This window comes from Heterodontus francisci, chromosome 35, assembly GCF_036365525.1.
Source record: "Heterodontus francisci isolate sHetFra1 chromosome 35, sHetFra1.hap1, whole genome shotgun sequence".
Lineage (NCBI taxonomy): Eukaryota > Metazoa > Chordata > Chondrichthyes > Heterodontiformes > Heterodontidae > Heterodontus > Heterodontus francisci.
This window is the reverse complement of record NC_090405.1, coordinates 51,068,306-51,091,912: the sequence shown is the minus strand read 5'-3', so window position 1 is coordinate 51,091,912 and position 23,607 is coordinate 51,068,306. Positions and strand designations below refer to the sequence as shown.

Here is a 23,607-nt window from a genome sequence, read left to right as displayed (position 1 = left end):
TTTGGAGATATTACATTTAGTTCCCTCATCTAAATCATTAATGTATATTGTGAATAGCTGGGGTCTTAGCACCAATCCCTGCAGTACCCCACTAGTCACTGCCTGGCATTCGGAAAAAGACCCATTTATCCCTACTCTTTGCTTCCTATCCGCCAATCAATTTTCTATCCATCGCAATACACTACCCCCAATCCCATGCGTTTAATTTTACATGCGAATCCCTTATGTGGGACTTTGTCGAAAGCCTTCTGAAAGTCCAAATAAACCACATCCACTGGCTCCCCCTCATCAACTCTACTAGTTACATCCTCAAAGAATTCCAGTAGATTTGTCAGGCATGATTTCCCTTTCGTAAATCCATGCTGACTCTGCCCGATTCTACCACTTTTCTCCAAGTGCTTTGCTATAAAATCTTTGATAATGGACTCTAGGATTTTCCCCAATACCCACAGCAGGCTGATTGGTCTATAATTCCCTGCTTTCTCTCTACCTCCCTTTTTAAATAGTGGAGTTACATTTGCTACCCTCCAAACTGTAGGAACTGTTCCAGAGTCTATAGAATCTTGGAAGATGACCACCAATGCATCCATTATTTCTAGGGCCACTTCCTTTCGTACTCTGGGATGCAAACCATCAGACCCTGAGGATTTAATCGGCCTTCAATCCCATCAATTTCTCCAACACCATTTCTCTACTAATACTGATTTCTTTCAGTTCCCCTCTCTCACTAAGCCCTGTGTTTCCCAACATTTCTGGTATGATATTTGTGTCCTCCTTTGTGAAGACAGAACCAAAGTATGCATTTAGTTGGTTAGCCATTTCTTTATTCCCCATAATAAATTCCCCTGTTTCTGACTGTAAGGGACCTACATTTGTCTTCACCAATCTTTTTCTCTTCACATACCTATAGAAACTTTTACAGTCAGTTTTTATGTTCCCCGCAAGCTTGCTCTCATACTCCCCTTCTTAATCAATCCTTTGGTCTTCTTTTGCTGAATTCTAAACTGCTCCCAATCCTCAGGTCTGTTGTTTTTTCTGGCAAATTTATATGCCTCTTCCTTGGATCTAATGCTATCTCTAATTTCCCTTGTAAGCCACAGTTTGGCTACCTTTCCCGTCTTACTTTTGCGTCAGACAGGGATAAACAATTGTTGCAGTTTGTCCATGCGCTCTTTAAATGTTTGCCATTGCCTATCCACTGTCATCCCTTTAAGTAACGTTTCCCAATCCTTCATGGCCAACTCGCGCCTCATACCTTCGTAGTTTCCTTTACTAAGATTCAGGACCCTTGTCTCAGAATCAACTGCGTCACTCTCCACCTTGATGAAGAATTCTATCATATTATGGTCACTTGTCCCCAAGTGGTCTCGCACTACTAGATTGTCAATTATTCCTCTATCATTACACAATACCCAGTCTAGGATGGCCTGTTCTCTAGTTGGTTCCTCAATGTATTGGTCTAGAAAACCATCCCGGATACACTCCAAGAATTCCTCCTGTACGGTATTGTGACTAATTTGATTTGCCCAATCAATATGCAGATTAAAGTCACCCATAATTACAGATGTTCCTTTATTGCATGCATCTCTAATTTCCTGTTTAATGCCATTCCCAACATCACCACTACAGTTTGGGGGTCTATATACAACCCCCACTAACGTTTTTTGCCCCTTAGTGTTTCTCAGCTCGACCCATACAGATTCCACATCGTCAGAGCTAATATCTTTCCTCACTATTGCGTTAATTTCCTCTTTAACCAGCAATGCAACTCCACCGCCATTTGCTTTTGTCTGTCCTTCCGAAATACTGAATATCCCTGGATGTTCATTTCCCATCCCTGGTCACCTTACAGCCATGTCTCCGTAATCCCGACTATATCATACCCATTTACATCTATTTGCGCGATTAATTCATCCACTTTATTGCGAATGCTCCGCGTGTTAAGACACAAAGCCTTAAGGCTCGTCTTTTTAACATTAGTTCTCCCCTTCCCACTATTTTTCACTGTGGCCCTGCTTGATTCTGGCCCTTGATTTTTCTGCCCAATTTTCTTATTCCTCTTACTGTCTTTTGTCCTTTACTTTGATCCCCCCTCCTCTGACTCCTTGCAAAGGTTCCCATCCCCCTGCCATTTTAGTTTAAACCCTCCCCAATCACTCTAGTAAATACTCCCCCTAGGACATCAGTCCCGGTCTTGCCCAAGTGTAACCCGTGCAGTTTGTACTGGTCCCACCTCCCCCAGAACCGGTCCCAATGCCCCAGGAATCTAAAACCTTCCCCCTCACACCATCTCTTCAGCCACATATTCATCTGATATATCCTGCTATTTCTACTCTGACTAGCATGTGGCACTGGTAGTAATCTTGAGATCACTACCTTTGAGGTCCTACTTTTCAACTTACTTCCTAGCTCCCTATATTCTCATCCTTTTTTTTTAACCTATGTCGTTTGTACCAATGTGTACCACGACCACTGGCTGTTCACCCTCCCCCTTCAGAATGTCCTGTAACCGCTCTGAGACATCCTTGAACCCTCGCACCAGGGAGGCAACATACCATCCTGGAGTCCCTTTTGCGGCCACAGAAACGCCTATTTATTCCCCTTACAATTGAATCCCTTATAATTATTGCATTCCCACACTTCTTACTCCGCCCCTGAGCAGCAGAACCAACTGTGGTGCAACGAATTGGGCTGTTGCTGCTTTCCCCTGAGAGGCCATTTCCCCCCAACAGTATCCAAAGCAGTATACCTGTTTTGCAGGGGAATAGCCACAGGAGATTCCTGAACTGCCTGCCTCGTCCTCTTGCTCTGCCTGGTGGTCACCCATTCCCCTCCTGCCTGTGGGGTCTGAGCCTGCAGTGTGACCACCTCTCTATACATGCTATCCACGATACTCTCCACCTCGTGGATGCTGCACAGTGTCCCCAGCTGCTGCTCCAGCTCCGAAACCAGGGCTTCCAGGAGCTGCAACTGGAGACACTTCCTGCACACTTGCTGGTCCCAGGCACTGGAAATGTTCCCGGATTCCGACATGGAGCACGAGGAGCACACCACGGCTTTGAGCTCTCCTGCCATAACTTAACCCTTTAAATTAAATTAAACTTTCTGGAAGATCTTAATGTCCAATAATATCAGCTACTCTATGGCCCTTCTTCCCTGGTCCTCATTACTACAGAACTCCCTAAAAAAAAACACGACTTACTATATTTGAAATAAACTTTAAACTTTTAAACTTTTCTTACCCGAGATAGTTACCCAGCTATTTAGAGCTATTCCCTAACAGCAGTGACTCACCAACCAATCACCTTGCAGCTCTCCTGTGACATCACAGTTGACTTTTCTTTTCAAAACTCTGGTGCGCTACTGCTGCACTTTTAAACTCAGCCGGTCTCACTCAGTCTTGCTCCTTCCTGCTGCACTTTTAAACTCTGCCGGTCTCGCTCCTTCCCACTGCACTTTTAAACTCTGCCGGTCTCACTCAGTCTTGCTCCTTCCCGCTGCACTTTTAAACTCTGCCGGTCTCGCTCCTTCCCTGCTGCACTTTTAAACTCTGCCGGTCTCACTCAGATAGTGGGGATTAGGTGAAACCAATCTTGGGTTTCAAGAGAGGAAGAGTGAAGAGTAAGGAGTTCCACTGTTTTGACATGATAGGAAAGGATGAGTTAAGAGTACTGTGATAAGCCTTGATTTCAACACAGAGAGGATACAGGGAGGAAGAAGTGTGTAGGATGGTGTATTTGCACATAGAACACTTACATTTTTATAGTGCCTTTCACAACATCTGGGCATCCCACAGCACTTTGCAGCCAATAAAGTACTTCTGAAGTGTAATCACTGTTGTAAATGTAGGAAACACTGCAGCCAAGTTGCACACAGTAATGTGATAGCAAACTGAACTAGGTCGTTTGAAGTATTCGTGGTGACAGCAGTAATGTTGAATTAGCTGACCAATAGCAGCAAGAACGAGAACATGTAATGACCTAGTGACATTGGTCGAGGAATAACTATTGGCCAGGAACACTCACCTATTAGTGCCATGGGATCTTTTACTTCCACTGAGAAAGACAGACTTGCATTTCTATCGTGCTTTTCACAACCACAGGATGTCCCAAAGCGCTTTACAGCCAATGAAGTATTTTTAAGGTATAGTCACTGTTATCACAGATCACAGAATCGCTACAGTCCCGAAGGAGGCCATTCTGCCCATCATGTCCACACTGGCTCTCTGAAACAGCAACTCCCTCAGTTCCATTCCCCTGCCTTCTCCCTGTAACCCTGCACATTCTTCCTTTTCATATAATGGTCTAATTCCCTTCTGAATGCTTCAGTTGAACCTGCCTCCACCACGTTCTCAGGCAGTGTATCCCAGACCTTAACCATTCGCTGCGTGAAAAAGTTTTTCCTCATGTCACTTTTGCTTCTCTTACCAAATACTTTAAATCTGTGCCCTCTCGTTCTCAACCCTTTCACGAATGGGAACAGTTTCTCTACTCCAACCAGACCCCTCATGATATTGAGTACCTCTCTCACAGCAGTGTAAACCAGACAATATTTAACACCAAACCACATAAGGGGACACGGGGACATGACCAAAAGCTTCATCAAAGAGGTAGGTTTTATGCAGCGTCTTAAAGGAGGAAAAAGAGGCACAGAGGTTCAGGGAGGGAATTCCAGAGCTTAGGGCCCAGGAAGCTGAAGACACAGCCTTCAATTAATGTAGAGCTCTCAGAGGATAGGAGGAGGTTACAGAGATAGGGGAGGTGAGAGCATGGTGGGGGTGGGGATGAGAATTTTAAACACGAGGCTTTGCTGGACTAGGAATGTCAGCAAGTGTCAGTCAGAGGTGATGGGTGAATGGTGCGAGTTAGGATACAAGCATGGTTAATGCCAGGAACCCAGTGTATGAGGCAGACCCACATTCCATCACTCACTGATGCAGAGCGGGCTGGTGAGTGGGACTCCAGTCAGACATTGATTCCGGAATTTTCTTGACTGCAACTCAGTTCTGGTCACTGAGACACAAAGGAGAAGTTGAAGTGCTGGAGGCGGTGCACATAGGAGTTACAAGGCTGATCCCAGTGTCAGAGTCTGAGTTATATGGAAAGACTGGAGTAACTTGGGTCTTTCAGCCTGGGGGTGATCCGACAGAGGAATATAAGATAGAGACAGGAATGGAAAGGGCAAACCCAAAATATTACTTTAAACTGCAAGAGTAAAATAATGGGACATAGGCTCAAACTAATAAAAGATAAACTTAGAACTGATATCAGTAAAGGGAATTGGATTATATACTTTAAAGGGAACAATTTGCAAGGTTATTTATTTTTATTTATTTTATTTATTTAGAGATACAGCACTGAAACAGGCCCTTCGGCCCACCGAGTCTGTGCTGACCAACAACCACCGATTTATACTAACCCTACAGTAATCCCATATTCCCTACCACCTCTCTACACTAGGGCCAATGGCCAATTTACCTATCAACCTGCAAGTCTTTGGCTATGGGAGGAAACCGGAGCACCCGGAGAATACCCACGCGGTCACATGTTAATCAGTGATAAAGAATATCTCTCAGCTTTAATCTCGGGGCTTCCTCGGGGTGGGGGGGGGGGGGGGGGCGGGGAGTGGTAATGGATTGGAGAGGAGAGGTTCTGACATGTGGCATGGTGCAGTTTACTGGAGCATTAACATTTTCGGGGACAGGCTAGAAGGTAGATGATTACTTGTGTCACTCACAGTTTAACTATGAATAGGCCTGCGGAATAAATACTTAGACCAATGCATCTTCACAACTTCATATTAAAGTTCCTCTTGAAACGTACAACTCAGGGACAACCGATTTGTGCATATTTACAATACGCCTGTCCTTTCTGTTAGGGCCTTGTTTAAAGGGGCCGAGCCACAGTTCCTGCTCCAAGTGGCTTTCCAGTGACTATCCCTGGAAAATGCTTACTTGTAAATATCAGAGGAGGGATTCAGCGTGTGATGCTCCTGGTGCTCAAATATTGGGGAGAAAGGTTGGGGGGTGGGATCCGCAGCTCCATCCTCGGGGTCCCATCACATATGCTCCTCTCCTAGAGTAACTGACATGAGGTTTGTGTGATCCACAACCTTAAAAACCAACTAGACTGTGCAGGCTGCTGCTATACTGCAAACTGTGGCAAAGTCACGGAGCTGGTCTCAGCCAGAGATGCACGCATTCGATTTTATTTTGTTCTACTTACAAAAACGAGGCAGGCTCACAAAAAAGATCTCACTATTCCTGTGGGATCAGTGGATGTGGATGGACTGTGAGGTTTAACATTGGACTGTGCTCTTTGTAGTTATCGGGAAACAGCTAATGAAACGATTGTTCTGAGCACTACCTATTCAATTGCTGATCTTTACAGTGTATGGGGAAGGCTATGGAAGGATCTGCCATTTTACCTTGTGTGAGTGTTCCTCTCGCCAGGGCAAGAGATGTCAGGAAAGGAACTCTCTCCAATTTCATGCATCAAGCATATCCAGACCATTGACAATGGAAGCAATAAGCAGAGCAATGCTCCCTCCACTTTGCTCCATTAATGTAACTCAAACCCAGTAAAGCATCTTCACTATACCCTTGGGGCATTGTCCCCATTTCCCACAGTAGTTGTTAGCGTGGTTCCCAAATTAGGGACAGTGTCGTATGACAGACAATTCTGATGCAATGTCGGGGTAGTGGGTCAGGTTTCAAACCTGCCCCTGAAGGCAGAGACCCCAGTGTTTAGCCCTGTTCACAACCAGAGACTGGCAGGGAGCAAGGAGGCAGATGAGTGGACTCCTCGGGAATTAGAATCAAGAGGCAAAAATCACTTAAAGCAACAGAACATGGATGCTTCATTTTAAACCTGCGCTCTTCCAAACGGGTCCCAGAGATCGGGGGCAGGAACAGATGGTACAGGACTCCCAATTATCCAAGGCTTTTGGATCAAACCAGTCCACATTTTGAGGAAACCTTGAAAGATTCATCCTTTCTGCCACTAAGAATTCGTTCACAAGCAATACTTAAATGAGTTTCGATCGCTGGTAAAAGTCAATGAGATTTGGGATTTGGTCCTGTGACACATTCGTATTCCACTCCTTCAGAGGCAGGACAGTGGAGCGGGGAACTGGGACAATTTGGAAAGACACAAGTACAGTAGGGAATTCACGATCACCAACACTCTTAAAAAGTTAAGGTTTTGCAAAGCTGCAGATAAACTGCTACAGAAACGTAAAATAGTTTCCAGCCTGAATGCATCCGACATGCAGAGAGAGGAGTAGGGTGAAAAGTTCACAAACCCTGCCACAAACGACTGTATAAAATGATTGCAGGTTGCACTGTAACCCTAATGTCTTGGTTAATGAAGCTTTCGCGTGGGTGGTTTACCCAAGGCTGTTGTAGGAGGGGATGAGTTGGAGGCAGTCTTCAGATCAGGAGGTTCATTTATAGCATATCAACACCACAGACAGAACAGGAGCATCAGATACTGGTGAAAGGCAGGATGCAGATGGTACACAAGACCATCCTGTGCCCAGTGGTCAAATGCCAAAACTGAAAAAGAATAAAATGCTTTGTTAGAAAAATGGATGCTTGCAGAGTTACACAAGTCAAACACGCCTTGTTTTTTCCTCCACCTCTCACAGCAAATAGTTGCTCCCTCCGATTTCACCCCTTTTCCAAAAGGTACTGACACATCCAAGGAACTGATTCTACAGGCACCAGATGCCTATAGTGAGGATCACAAGGTAACATAGGCATCAAAGGCAAGAATTATATCTTTTCGCACTTAACAAGTGTGCATGCACACAGAGATATGCGCACACGGACATGCTCTCACACATACTTTCTAGCAGTGGTCAACGGACCATAAACCTGGACGGATTTCCCCCTCCGAAACCAACAGTTCCCTTCTGCCTCCATTTATGGGCTGCTTGAAATCAGCGAACGCAGCATACGGCAAAAACAACCTAAAGCCATAATACAGTACGATACCAGGCCATGTATTTAACCCCCAGTACAGTACTACACCGGGCCATGTATTTAACCCCCAGTACAGTACTACACCGGGCCATTTATTTCACCCCCAGTACAGTACTACACCGGGCCATGTATTTAACCCCAAGTACAGTACTACACCGGGCCATGTATTTAACCCCCAGTACAGTACTACACCGGGCCATTTATTTCACCCCAGTACAGTACTACACCGGGCCATGTATTTAACCCCCAGTACAGTACTACACCAGGCCATGTATTTAACCCCCAGTACAGTACTACACCGGGCCATGTATTTCACCCCCAGTACAGTACTACACCGGGCCATGTATTTAACCCCTAGTACAGTACTACACCAAGCCATGTATTTAACCCCTAGTACAGTACTACACCGGGCCATGTATTTAACCCCTAGTACAGTACTACACCAGGCCATGTATTTAACCCCTAGTACAGTACTACACCGGGCCATGTATTTAACCCCTAGTACAGTACTACACCGGGCCATGTATTTAACCCCTAGTACAGTACTACACCGGGCCATGTATTTAACCCCTAGTACAGTACTACACCGGGCCATGTATTTAACCCCCAGTACAGTACTACACCAAGCCATGTATTTAACCCCCAGTACAGTACTACAGCAGGCCATGTATTTAACCCCTTGGTACAGTACTACACCGGGCCATGTATTTAACCCCTAGTACAGTACTACACCGGGCCATGTATTTAACCCCTAGTACAGTACTACACCAAGCCATGTATTTAACCCCTAGTACAGTACTACACCGGGCCATGTATTTAACCCCTAGTACAGTACTACACCAGGCCATGTATTTAACCCCGAGTACAGTACTACACCGGGCCATGTATTTAACCCCTAGTACAGTACTACACCGGGCCATGTATTTAACCCCTTGTACAGTACTACACCAGGCCATGTATTTAACCCCTAGTACAGTACTACACCGGGCCATGTATTTAACCCCCAGTACAGTACTACACCAAGCCATGTATTTAACCCCCAGTACAGTACTACAGCAGGCCATGTATTTAACCCCTAGTACAGTATTACACCGGGCCATGTATTTAACCCCTAGTACAGTACTACACCGGGCCATGTATTTAACCCCGAGTACAGTACTACACCGGGCCATGTATTTAACCCCTTGTACAGTACGACACCAAGCCATGTATTTAACCCCCAGTACAGTACTACAGCAGGCCATGTATTTAACCCCCAGTACAGTACTACACCGGGCCATGTATTTAACCCCCAGTACAGTACTACACCAAGCCATGTATTTAACCCCCAGTACAGGACTACACCGGGCCATGTATTTAACCCCCAGTACAGTACTACACCAAGCCATGTATTTAACCCCCAGTACAGTACTACACCGGGCCATGTATTTAACCCCTAGTACAGTACGACACCAAGCCATGTATTTAACCCCCAGTACAGTACTACACCAAGCCATGTATTTAACCCCCAGTACAGTACTACACCGGGCCATGTATTTAACCCCCAGTACAGTACTACACCGGGCCATGTATTAAACCCCTGGTACAGTACTACACCGGGCCATGTATTAAACCCCTGGTACAGTACTACACCGGGCCATGTATTTAACCCCTAGTACAGTACTATACCGGGCCATGTATTTAACCCCTAGTACAGTACTACACCGGGCCATGTATTTAACCTCCAGTACAGAACTACAGCAGGCCCTGTATTTATCCCCTAGTACAGTACTACACCGGGCCATGTATTTAACCCCCAGTACAGTACTACACCGGGCCATGTATTTAACCCCCAGTACAGTACTATACCGGGCCACGTATTTAACCCCTAGTACAGTACTACACCGGGCCATGTATTTAACCTCCAGTACAGAACTACAGCAGGCCCTGTATTTATCCCCTAGTACAGTACTACACCGGGCCATGTATTAAACCCCTGGTACAGTACTACACCGGGCCATGTATTAAACCCCTGGTACAGTACTACACCGGGCCATGTATTTAACCCCTAGTACAGTACTATACCGGGCCCAGTATTTATCCCCTAGTACAGTACTACACCAGGCCATGTATTTAACCCCCAGTACAGTACTACACCGGGCCATGTATTAAACCCCTGGTACAGTACTACACCGGGCCATGTATTTAACCCCTGGTACAGTACTACACCGGGCCATGTATTAAACCCCTGGTACAGTACTACACCAGGCCATGTATTTAACCCCCAGTACAGTACTACACCGGGCCATGTATTTAACCCCTAGTACAGTACTACACCGGGCCATGTATTTAACCCCTAGTACAGTACCACACCAAGCCATGTATTTAACCCCTAGTACAGTACTACACCGGGCCATGTATTTAACCCCTAGTACAGTACTACACCAAGCCATGTATTTAACCCCTAGTACAGTACTACACCGGGCCATGTATTTAACCCCTAGTACAGTACTACACCAAGCCATGTATTTAACCCCTGGTACAGTACTACACCAAGCCATGTATTTAACCCCTAGTACAGTACTACACCAGGCCATGTATTTAACCCCAAGTACAGTACTACACCGGGCCATGTATTTAACCCCTAGTACAGTACTACACCGGGCCATGTATTTAACCCCTAGTACAGTACTACACCGGGCCATGTATTTAACCTCTAGTACAGTACTACACCAAGCCATGTATTTAACCCCTAGTACAGTACTACACCGGGCCATGTATTTAACCCCTAGTACAGTACTACACCAAGCCATGTATTTAACCCCTAGTACAGTACTACACCGGGCCATGTATTTAACCCCTAGTACAGTACTACACCGGGCCATGTATTTAACCCCTAGTACAGTACTACACCGGGCCATGTATTTAACCCCTAGTACAGTACTACACCGGGCCATGTATTTAACCTCTAGTACAGAACTACAGCAGGCCCTGTATTTATCCCCTAGTACAGTACTACACCGGGCCATGTATTTAACCCCTAGTACAGTACTACACCGGGCCATGTATTTAACCTCTAGTACAGAACTACAGCAGGCCCTGTATTTATCCCCCAGTACAGTACTACACCAAGCCATGTATTTAACCCCCAGTACAGTACTACAGCAGGCCATGTATTTAACCCCTAGTACAGTATTACACCGGGCCATGTATTTAACCCCTAGTACAGTACTACACCGGGCCATGTATTTAACCCCGAGTACAGTACTACACCGGGCCATGTATTTAACCCCTTGTACAGTACGACACCAAGCCATGTATTTAACCCCCAGTACAGTACTACAGCAGGCCATGTATTTAACCCCCAGTACAGTACTACACCGGGCCATGTATTTAACCCCCAGTACAGTACTACACCAAGCCATGTATTTAACCCCCAGTACAGGACTACACCGGGCCATGTATTTAACCCCCAGTACAGTACTACACCAAGCCATGTATTTAACCCCCAGTACAGTACTACACCGGGCCATGTATTTAACCCCTTGTACAGTACGACACCAAGCCATGTATTTAACCCCCAGTACAGTACTACACCAAGCCATGTATTTAACCCCCAGTACAGTACTACACCGGGCCATGTATTTAACCCCCAGTACAGTACTACACCGGGCCATGTATTAAACCCCTGGTACAGTACTACACCGGGCCATGTATTAAACCCCTGGTACAGTACTACACCGGGCCATGTATTTAACCCCTAGTACAGTACTATACCGGGCCATGTATTTAACCCCTAGTACAGTACTACACCGGGCCATGTATTTAACCTCCAGTACAGAACTACAGCAGGCCCTGTATTTATCCCCTAGTACAGTACTACACCGGGCCATGTATTTAACCCCCAGTACAGTACTACACCGGGCCATGTATTTAACCCCCAGTACAGTACTATACCGGGCCACGTATTTAACCCCTAGTACAGTACTACACCGGGCCATGTATTTAACCTCCAGTACAGAACTACAGCAGGCCCTGTATTTATCCCCTAGTACAGTACTACACCGGGCCATGTATTAAACCCCTGGTACAGTACTACACCGGGCCATGTATTAAACCCCTGGTACAGTACTACACCGGGCCATGTATTTAACCCCTAGTACAGTACTATACCGGGCCCAGTATTTATCCCCTAGTACAGTACTACACCAGGCCATGTATTTAACCCCCAGTACAGTACTACACCGGGCCATGTATTAAACCCCTGGTACAGTACTACACCGGGCCATGTATTTAACCCCTGGTACAGTACTACACCGGGCCATGTATTAAACCCCTGGTACAGTACTACACCAGGCCATGTATTTAACCCCCAGTACAGTACTACACCGGGCCATGTATTAAACCCCTGGTACAGTACTACACCAGGCCATGTATTTAACCCCAAGTACAGTACTACACCGGGCCATGTATTTAACCCCTAGTACAGTACTACACCGGGCCATGTATTTAACCCCTAGTACAGTACCACACCAAGCCATGTATTTAACCCCTAGTACAGTACTACACCGGGCCATGTATTTAACCCCTAGTACAGTACTACACCAAGCCATGTATTTAACCCCTAGTACAGTACTACACCGGGCCATGTATTTAACCCCTAGTACAGTACTACACCAAGCCATGTATTTAACCCCTGGTACAGTACTACACCAAGCCATGTATTTAACCCCTAGTACAGTACTACACCAGGCCATGTATTTAACCCCAAGTACAGTACTACACCGGGCCATGTATTTAACCCCTAGTACAGTACTACACCGGGCCATGTATTTAACCCCTAGTACAGTACTACACCGGGCCATGTATTTAACCTCTAGTACAGTACTACACCAAGCCATGTATTTAACCCCTAGTACAGTACTACACCGGGCCATGTATTTAACCCCTAGTACAGTACTACACCAAGCCATGTATTTAACCCCTAGTACAGTACTACACCGGGCCATGTATTTAACCCCTAGTACAGTACTACACCGGGCCATGTATTTAACCCCTAGTACAGTACTACACCGGGCCATGTATTTAACCCCTAGTACAGTACTACACCGGGCCATGTATTTAACCTCTAGTACAGAACTACAGCAGGCCCTGTATTTATCCCCTAGTACAGTACTACACCGGGCCATGTATTTAACCCCTAGTACAGTACTACACCGGGCCATGTATTTAACCTCTAGTACAGAACTACAGCAGGCCCTGTATTTATCCCCTAGTACAGTACTACACCAGGCCATGTATTTATCCCCTAGTACAGTACTACACCGGGCCATGTATTTAACCCCCAGTACAGTACTACACCGGGCCATGTATTTAACCCCTAGTACAGTACTACACCGGGCCATGTATTTAACCCCTAGTACAGTACTACACCAAGCCATGTATTTAACCCCTAGTACAGTACTACACCGGGCCATGTATTTAACCCCTACTACAGTACTACACCGGGCCATGTATTTAACCTCTAGTACAGAACTACAGCAGGCCCTGTATTTATCCCCTAGTACAGTACTACAGCAGGCCCTGTATTTATCCCCTAGTACAGTACTACACCGGGTCATGTATTTAACCCCTTGGTACAGTACTACACCGGGCCATGTATTTAACCCCTAGTACAGTACTACACCGGGCCATGTATTTAACCCCTAGTACAGTACTACACCGGGCCATGTATTTAACCCCTAGTACAGTACTACACCAAGCCATGTATTTAACCCCTAGTACAGTACTACACCAAGCCATGTATTTAACCCCTAGTACAGTACTACACCGGGCCATGTATTTAACCCCTAGTACAGTACTACACCGGGCCATGTATTTAACCCCTTGGTACAGTACTACACCGGGCCATGTATTTAACCTCTAGTACAGAACTACAGCAGGCCCTGTATTTATCCCCTAGTACAGTACTACACCGGGCCATGTATTTAACCCCTTGGTACAGTACTACACCAGGCCATGTATTTAACCCCTAGTACAGTACTACACCAGGCCATGTATTTAACCCCTAGTACAGTACTACACCAGGCCCTGTATTTATCCCCTAGTACAGTACTACACCAGGCCATGTATTTAACCCCCAGTACAGTACTACACCAGGCCCTGTATTTATCCCCTAGTACAGTACTACACCGGGCCATGTATTTAACCCCTAGTACAGTACTACACCGGGCCATGTATTTAACCCCTAGTACAGTACTACACCAAGCCATGTATTTAACCCCCAGTACAGTACTACACCGGGCCATGTATTTAACCTCTAGTACAGAACTACAGCAGGCCCTGTATTTATCCCCTAGTACAGTACTACACCAGGCCATGTATTTAACCCCGAGTACAGTACTACACCAAGCCATGTATTTAACCCCTAGTACAGTACTACACCGGGCCATGTATTTAACCTCTAGTACAGTACTACACCAAGCCATGTATTTAACCCCTAGTACAGTACTACACCGGGCCATGTATTTAACCTCTAGTACAGTACTACACCAAGCCATGTATTTAACCCCTAGTACAGTACTACACCGGGCCATGTATTTAACCTCTAGTACAGTACTACACCAAGCCATGTATTTAACCCCTAGTACAGTACTACACCAGGCCATGTATTTAACCCCTCGTACAGTACTACACCAGGCCATGTATTTAACCCCTTGGTACAGTACTGCACCAGGCCATGTATTTAACCCCTTGGTACAGTACTACACCAGGCCATGTATTTAACCCCTAGTACAGTACTACACCGGGCCATGTATTTAACCCCTAGTACAGTACTACACCGGGCCATGTATTTAACCCCTAGTACAGTACTGCACCGGGCCATGTATTTAACCCCTAGTACAGTACTACACCAGGCCATGTATTTAACCCCTTGGTACAGTACTACACCGGGCCATGTATTTAACCCCAAGTACAGTACTACACCAAGCCATGTATTTAACCCCTAGTACAGTACTACACCGGGCCATGTATTTAACCCCTAGTACAGTACTACACCGGGCCATGTATTTAACCCCTTGGTACAGTACTACACCAAGCCATGTATTTAACCCCTAGTACAGTACTACACCGGGCCATGTATTTAACCCCTAGTACAGTACTACACCAAGCCATGTATTTAACCCCTAGTACAGTACTACACCGGGCCATGTATTTAACCCCTAGTACAGTACTACACCGGGCCATGTATTTAACCCCGAGTACAGTACTACACCAGGCCATGTATTTAACCCCTTGGTACAGTACTACACCGGGCCATGTATTTAACCCCAAGTACAGTACTACACCAAGCCATGTATTTAACCCCTAGTACAGTACTACACCAAGCCATGTATTTAACCCCTAGTACAGTACTACACCGGGCCATGTATTTAACCCCAAGTACAGTACAACACCAGGCCATGTATTTAACCCCTTGGTACAGTACTACACCGGGCCATGTCTTTAACCCCAAGTACAGTACAACACCAGGCCATGTATTTAACCCCTTGGTACAGTACTACACCGGGCCATGTATTTAACCCCTGGTACAGTACTACACCAAGCCATGTATTTAACCCCTAGTACAGTACTACACCAGGACATGTATTTAACCCCAAGTACAGTACTACACCAAGCCATGTATTTAACCCCTGGTACAGTACTACACCAGGCCATGTATTTAACCCCAAGTACAGTACAACACCAGGCCATGTATTTAACCCCTTGGTACAGTACTACACCAGGCCATGTATTTAACCCCAAGTACAGTACTACACCGGGCCATGTATTTAACCCCAAGTACAGTACTACACCAAGCCATGTATTTAACCCCTAGTACAGTACTACACCAGGCCATGTATTTAACCCCTAGGAAAGTACTACACCGGGCCATGTATTTAACCCCTGGTACAGTACTACACCAGGCCATGTATTTAACCCCAAGTACAGTACAACACCAGGCCATGTATTTAACCCCTTGGTACAGTACTACACCGGGCCATGTATTTAACCCCAAGTACAGTACTACACCAAGCCATGTATTTAACCCCTTGGTACAGTACTACACCAGGCCATGTATTTAACCCCAAGTACAGTACAACACCAGGCCATGTATTTAACCCCTTGGTACAGTACTACACCAGGCCATGTATTTAACCCCAAGTACAGTACTACACCGGGCCATGTATTTAACCCCTTGGTACAGTACTACACCAGGCCATGTATTTAACCCCTTGGTACAGTACTACACCAGGCCATGTATTTAACCCCTGGTACAGTACTACACCAGGCCATGTATTTAACCCCAAGTACAGTACAACACCAGGCCATGTATTTAACCCCTTGGTACAGTACTACACCAGGCCATGTATTTAACCCCAAGTACAGTACTACACCGTGCCATGTATTTAACCCCTTGGTACAGTACTACACCAGGCCATGTATTTAACCCCAAGTACAGTACTACACCAAGCCATGTATTTAACCCCTTGGTACAGTACTACACCAGGCCATGTATTTAACCCCTAGTACAGTACTACACCGGGCCATGTATTTAACCCCTTGGTACAGTACTACACCAGGCCATGTATTTAACCCCTTGGTACAGTACTACACCAGGCCATGTATTTAACCCCTGGTACAGTACTACACCAGGCCATGTATTTAACCCCTAGTACAGTACTACACCAGGCCATGTATTTAACCCCTAGGAAAGTACTACACCGGGCCATGTATTTAACCCCTGGTACAGTACTACACCAGGCCATGTATTTAACCCCAAGTACAGTACAACACCAGGCCATGTATTTAACCCCTTGGTACAGTACTACACCGGGCCATGTATTTAACCCCAAGTACAGTACTACACCAAGCCATGTATTTAACCCCTAGTACAGTACTACACCAAGCCATGTATTTAACCCCAAGTACAGTACTACACCGGGCCATGTATTTAACCCCAAGTACAGTACTACACCGGGCCATGTATTTAACCCCTAGTACAGTACTACACCAAGCCAGGTATTTAACCCCTAGTACAGTACTACACCGGGCCATGTATTTAACCCCTAGTACAGTACTACACCGGGCCATGTATTTAACCCCTAGTACAGTACTACACCAAGCCAGGTATTTAACCCCCAGTACAGTACTACACCGGGCCATGTATTTAACCCCTGGTACAGTACAACACCAGGCCATGTATTTAACCCCAAGTACAGTACAACACCAGGCCATGTATTTAACCCCTTGGTACAGTACTACACCGGGCCATGTATTTAACCCCCAGTACAGTACTACACCGGGCCATGTATTTAACCCCTGGAACAGTACTACACCAGGCCATGTATTTAACCACTTGGTACAGTACTACACCGGGCCATGTATTTAACCCCCAGTACAGTACTACACCGGGCCATGTATTTAACCCCTGGTACAGTACTACACCAGGCCATGTATTTAACCACTTGGTACAGTACTACACCGGGCCATGTATTTAACCCCCAGTACAGTACTACACCGGGCCATGTATTTAACCCCTGGTACAGTACTGCACCGGGCCATGTATTTAACCCCTGGTACAGTACTACACCAGGCCATGTATTTAACCCTGAGTACAGTACTACACCGGGCCATGTATTTAACCCCTGGTACAGTACTACACCAAGCCATGTATTTAACCTCTAGTACAGAACTACAGCAGGCCCTGTATTTATCCCCTAGTACAGTACTACACTAGGCCATGTATTTAACCCCTAGTACAGAACTACAGCAGGCCATGTATTTAACCCCTAGTCCAGTACTACACTGGGCCATGTATTTAACCCCTGGTACAGTACTACACCAAGCCATGTATTTAACCTCTAGTACAGAACTACAGCAGGCCCTGTATTTATCCCCTAGTACAGTACTACACTAGGCCATGTATTTAACCCCTAGTACAGAACTACAGCAGGCCATGTATTTAACCCCTGGTACAGTACGACACCAGGCCATGTATTTAACCCCTTGGTACAGTACTACACTGGGCCATGTATTTAACCTCTAGTACAGAACTACAGCAGGCCCTGTATTTATCCCCTAGTACAGTACTACACTGGGCCATGTATTTAACCCCTGGTACAGTACGACACCAGGCCATGTATTTAACCCCTTGGTACAGTACTACACCGGGCCATGTATTTAACCCCCAGTACAGTACTACACTAGGCCATGTATTTAACCCCTAGTACAGTACTACACCAGGCCATGTATTTAACCCCGAGTACAGTACTACACCGGGCCATGTATTTAACCCCTAGTCCAGTACTACACTGGGCCATGTATTTAACCCCTGGTACAGTACGACACCAGGCCATGTATTTAACCCCTTGGTACAGTACTACACCAAGCCATGTATTTAACCCCTAGTACAGTACTACATCAAGCCATGTATTTAACCCCTAGTACAGTACCACACCGGGCCATGTATTTAACCCCTAGTACAGTACTACACCAAGCCATGTATTTAACCCCTAGTACAGTACTACACCAGGCCATGTATTTAACCCCTTGGTACAGTACTACACCGGGCCATGTATTTAACCCCCAGTACAGTACTACACTAGGCCATGTATTTAACCCCTAGTACAGAACTACAGCAGGCCCTGTATTTAACCCCTAGTACAGTACTACACCGGGCCATGTATTTAACCCCTGGTACAGTACTACACCGGGCCATGTATTTAACCCCTGGTACAGAACTACAGCAGGCCCTGTATTTAACCCCTAGTACAGTACTACACCGGGCCATGTATTTAACCCCTGGTACAGTACTACACCGGGCCATGTATTTAACCCCTGGTACAGAACTACAGCAGGCCCTGTATTTAACCCCTAGTACAGTACTACACCGGGCCATGTATTTAACCCCTGGTACAGTACTACACTAGGCCATGTATTTAACCCCTGGTACAGAACTACAGCAGGCCCTGTATTTAACCCCTAGTACAGTACTACACTAGGCCATGTATTTAACCCCTATTACAGGACTACACCGGGCCATGTATTTATCCCCTAGTGCAGTACTACAGCAGGCATGAATTTCGCCACTGCTTGATATCGAATTTCCTCAAAAGTGGCTGATCTTGTCTATTGTATACTCTGCTGTCTCTTACCTGCCCAGCGTGCCTCCTGAATATGTGTAGTACTTGTTGTAGTCAAGTCGCAGCAGAAGCTGGGCTAGGTCAGAGTTAATCTGGTGATTCCGAACACTGGACAGGATCTTGAACAGCAGTGACGATTGACGGCTAAACCCCTAGGATTCAACAAAAACAGAAAACAAATCTGCTGCAGTCTAAAGAAGAATTGTTTTTGTTTTTAAATGCATGCCTCGACTCCTGGGCGTTACAAGTAACATTTAAACTATCTTCCCATCAATTTGCAGAGATCTCAAATTGTTGGAAAGAACAGAGAGACACAGAGAGAGAGGGAGAGAGACGGGGGGGGGGGGGGGGGCGAGCAAAGAGAGGGGGCGGGCAAAGAGAGGGGGCGGGCAAAGAGAGGGGGCGAGGAAAGAGAGGGGGCGAGGAAAGAGAGGGGGCGAGGAAAGAGAGGGGGCGAGGAAAGAGAGGGGGCGAGGAAAGAGAGGGGGCGAGGAAAGAGAGGGGGCGAGGAAAGAGAGGGGGCGAGGAAAGAGAGGCGTGAGAGGTGAGAGAAACAAGGAGAGAAAGAATACTCGCTTTTATTTAAATTCTGACGTTCATCATGACCAATAACTGCTTTTAAGGTGGTCACTGTTGATAATTGTGCACATCCAGATGTCACAAACAGCAAATCAGATGAATAATCTGTCTGTTTTTATTGTTGTTGGCTGAGAGAGGAATGTCGGTCAGTATACCTCCTTTGAATCCCACCGGGGGAATCTTTGACAACCACCCGAGCAGGCAGAAGAGGTCTCACTTTAACCTTCAAGAGCGGCACCTGCAAGAGTGCAGCTGCTATTCGTGACTGCAATAAAACATCAGCCTAGGTGACGTGCTCAGGTACGGGAGTTGGGGTCAAACCCCAGCAGTCTTCCAGCTCAAAAGGCACGGAGCCAGCACAGCCAAACACATGCAGAAGGAATGATGGTTTGTAGCTTGGTTTACCGTTACAAGAAGCTCCAACTGTGAGGTACCACGGTCGTCCAGGGGCCCCGGATTCTGACTGACCAGGGAGCAGAAGTTGTGGCACAATTCGAGGATCTCATTCAGACAATGAAACACCTGCAGAGCATGGGAATAAGCACCCGAATGTTAAATGCTCTCTATTCATTGAAAAAAACGGGATATTGCTGCAGCAGCAAGTGTCTCCGCATCTCAGAAAACACGAAGAAAATGACACCTGGTCATTCTATTGTTCCTGCCACCCACATCACAGACCTCTCCATTCTGATCTTTCCACCCCGCCCCCTTCCTCCTGGCTCTGAATTTTCCAGCTCTGATGAACAGTCATCAACCTGAAACATTAACTGTTTTTCTTTCCACAGTTACTGCCTGACCTGTTGGAGCATTTTCTATCTTTATTTCAGATTTCTAGCACTTGCAGCAGAATCACAGGATTATACAGTACGGAAGGAGGCCATTGGGTCCACCGTAACTGTGCCAACTTTTAATTGACCTATCTAATTAATGCCACACTCTTGCTCTTTCCCCAGAGTCCTGTATCACAACAAAGCGCTCCATAAACCTTTTTTTCCTTGTTGCCTCTGGTTCTTCTGCTAATCACTGTAAATCTGTGTCCTCAGATTACCAACATTGCTCTCTCTTTTCTCTCCACTAGAATCACTGGTTCTGCCAGGGCCACTCGGCTCCAGACCTCATTGCAGTCTTGGCCCAAACAGAGGCACAAGAGCTGAATTGCAGAGGTGAGGGGAGACTGACTGCCCTAGATATCAAGGCAGCACTTGACCAAGTATGGCATCAAGGAGTCCGAACAAAATTGAAGTCAATGGGAATCAGAAGGAAAACTCTCCGCTGGCTGGAGTCATAACTAGCACAAAGGAAGATGATTGTGGTTATTGGAGGCCAGTCATCTCAGCCCCAGGACATCACTGCAGGAGTTCCTCAGGGTAGTATCTAGTGTCCTCAGCCCAACCATCTTCAGCTGCTTCATCAATGACCTTTTTTTCATCATAAGGTGAGAAGTGAGGATGTTTGCTGCTGATTGCAGTTTTCCATACCATTCGCAACTCCACAGATACTGAAGCAGTCCGTGCCCACATGCAGCAAAATCTGGACAACATCCAGGTTTGGACTGATAAGTGGCAAGTAACAGTCATGTCACACAAGTGCCAGACAATGACCATCTTCAACAAAAGAGAATCTAACCATTTTCCAAGCAACAGCCTGACATAGTCATTCTCACGGAATCATACCTTACAGACAAAGTCCCAGACACTGCCATCACCATCCCCGGGTACGTCCTGTCCCACCGGCAGGACAGACCCAGCAGAGGTGGTAGCACAGTGGTATACAGTAGGGAGGCAGTTGCCCTGGGAGTCCTCAACATCGACTCCGGACCTCATGAAGTCTCATGGCAACAGGTCAAACATGGGCAAGGTAACCTCCTACTGATTACCACCTACCACCCTCCCTCAGCTGATGACTCAGTACTCCTCCATGTTGAACACCACTTGGAGGAAGCTCTGAGGGTGGCAAGGGCACAAAATGTACTCTGGGTGGGGGACTTCAATGTCCATCACCAAGAGTGGCTCGGTAGCACCACTACTGACCGAGCTGGCCGAGTCCTAAAGGACATAGCTGCTAGACTGGGTCTGCGGCAGGTGGTGGGGGAACCAACATGAGGGAAGAACATACTTGACCTCGTCCTCACCAATCTGCCTGCCGCAGATGCATCTGTCCATGACAGTATTGGTAGGAGTGACCACCCACAGTCCTTGTGGAGACAAAGTCCCGCCTTCACATTGAGGATACCATCCATCGTGTTGTGTGGCACTATCACCGTGCTGAATGGGATAGATTTCGAACAGATCGAGCAATGCAAAACTGGGCATCCATGAGGCGCTGTAGGCCATCAGCAGCAGCAGAATTGTACTCAACCACAATCTGTAACCTCATGGCCCGGCATATCCCCCACTCTACCATTACCATCAAGACAAGAGACCAACCCTGGTTCAATGAGGAGTGCAGGAGGGCATGCCAGGAGCAGCACCAAGCATACCTCAAAATGAGGTGTCAACCTGGTGAAGCTACAATCCAGGACTACTTGCATGTCAAACTGCGTAAGCAGCATGCGATAGACAGAGCTAAGCGATCCCATAACCAACGGATCAGATCTAAGCTCTGCAGTCCTGCCACATCCAGCCGTGAATGGTGGTGGACAATTAAACAACTAACTGGAGGAGGTGGCTCCACAAATAGCCCCATCCTCAATGATGGGGGAGCTCAGCACATCAGTGCGAAAGATAAGGCTGAAGCATTTGCAACAATCTTCAGCCAGAAGTGCCGAGTTGATGATCCATCTCGGCCTCCTCCTGAAGTCCCCAACATCACAGATGCCAGACTTCAGCCAATTCGATTCACTCCACGTGATATCAAGAAATGACTGAAGGCACTGGATACCGCAAAAGCTATGGGCCCTGACAATATTCCGGCAATAGTACTGAAGGACTGTGCTCCAGAACTTACCGTGCCGTTAGCCAAGCTTTCCAGTATAGCTACAACACTGGCATCTACCCTGCAATGTGGAAAATTGCCCAGGTATATCCTGTGCACAAAAAGCAGGACAAATCCAACCCGGCCAATTACCGTCCTATCAGCCTACTCTCAATCATCAGTAAAGTGATGGAAGGTGTCATCAACAGTGTCATCAAGCGGCACTTGCTTAGCAACAACCTGCTCAGTGACGCTCAGTTTGGGTTCCGCCAGGACCACTCAGCTCCTGACCTCATCCCAGCCTTGGTTCAAACATGGACAAAAGAGCTGAACTCAAGAGGTGAGGTGAGAGTGACTGCCCTTGACATCAAAACAGCATTTGACCGAGTATGGCATCAAGGAGCCCTCACAAAACTGAGGTCAATGGGAATCAGGGGGAAAACCCTCCGCTGGCTGGAGTCATACCTAGCACAAAAGGAAGATGGTTGTGGTTGTTGGAGGTCAATCATCTGAGCTCCAGGACATCACTGCAGGAGTTCCTCAGGGTAGTGTCCTAGGCCCAACCATCTTCAGCTGCTTCATCAATGACCTTCCTTCAATCATAAGGTCAGAAGTGGGGATGGTCACTGATGATTGCACAATGTTCAGCACCATTCGCGACTCCTCAGATACTGAAGCAGTCAGTGTAGAAATGCAGCAAGACCCGGACAATATCCAGGCTTGGGCTGATAAGTGGCAAGTAACATTCGTGCCACACAAGTGCCAGGCAATGACCATCTCCAACAAGAGAGAATCTAACCATCTCCCCTTGACATTCAACGGCATTACCATTGCTGAATCCCCCACTATCAACATCCTAGGGGCTATCATTGACCAGAAACTGAACTGGAGTAACCATATAAATACCGTAGCTACAAGAGCAGGTCAGAGGCTAGGAATCCTGAGGCGAGTAACTCACCTCCTGAC

At 46.5% G+C, this 23,607-nt stretch overlaps 1 protein-coding gene across 3 annotated transcripts in view; it reads right to left on the bottom strand.

Moving 5' to 3' along the window:
* Positions 1-6,191: 6,191 nt before the first annotated feature.
* Positions 6,192-23,607, bottom strand: part of tubgcp4 (tubulin gamma complex component 4) — a 67,780-nt gene continuing 50,364 nt past the window's right edge. For 2 of the 3 annotated variants that reach the window (XM_068015547.1, XM_068015548.1), the window contains 3 exons: positions 20,134-20,250; positions 19,162-19,301; positions 6,192-7,555 (listed from right to left, as the gene is read on the bottom strand). In XM_068015547.1, coding sequence (XP_067871648.1) covers positions 7,543-7,555; positions 19,162-19,301; positions 20,134-20,250 — 270 coding nt within the window. In that variant the 3' untranslated portion in view covers positions 6,192-7,542. The remainder of the gene's footprint in view (positions 7,556-19,161; positions 19,302-20,133; positions 20,251-23,607) is intronic. The other variant, XM_068015549.1, reaches the window with a different exon arrangement.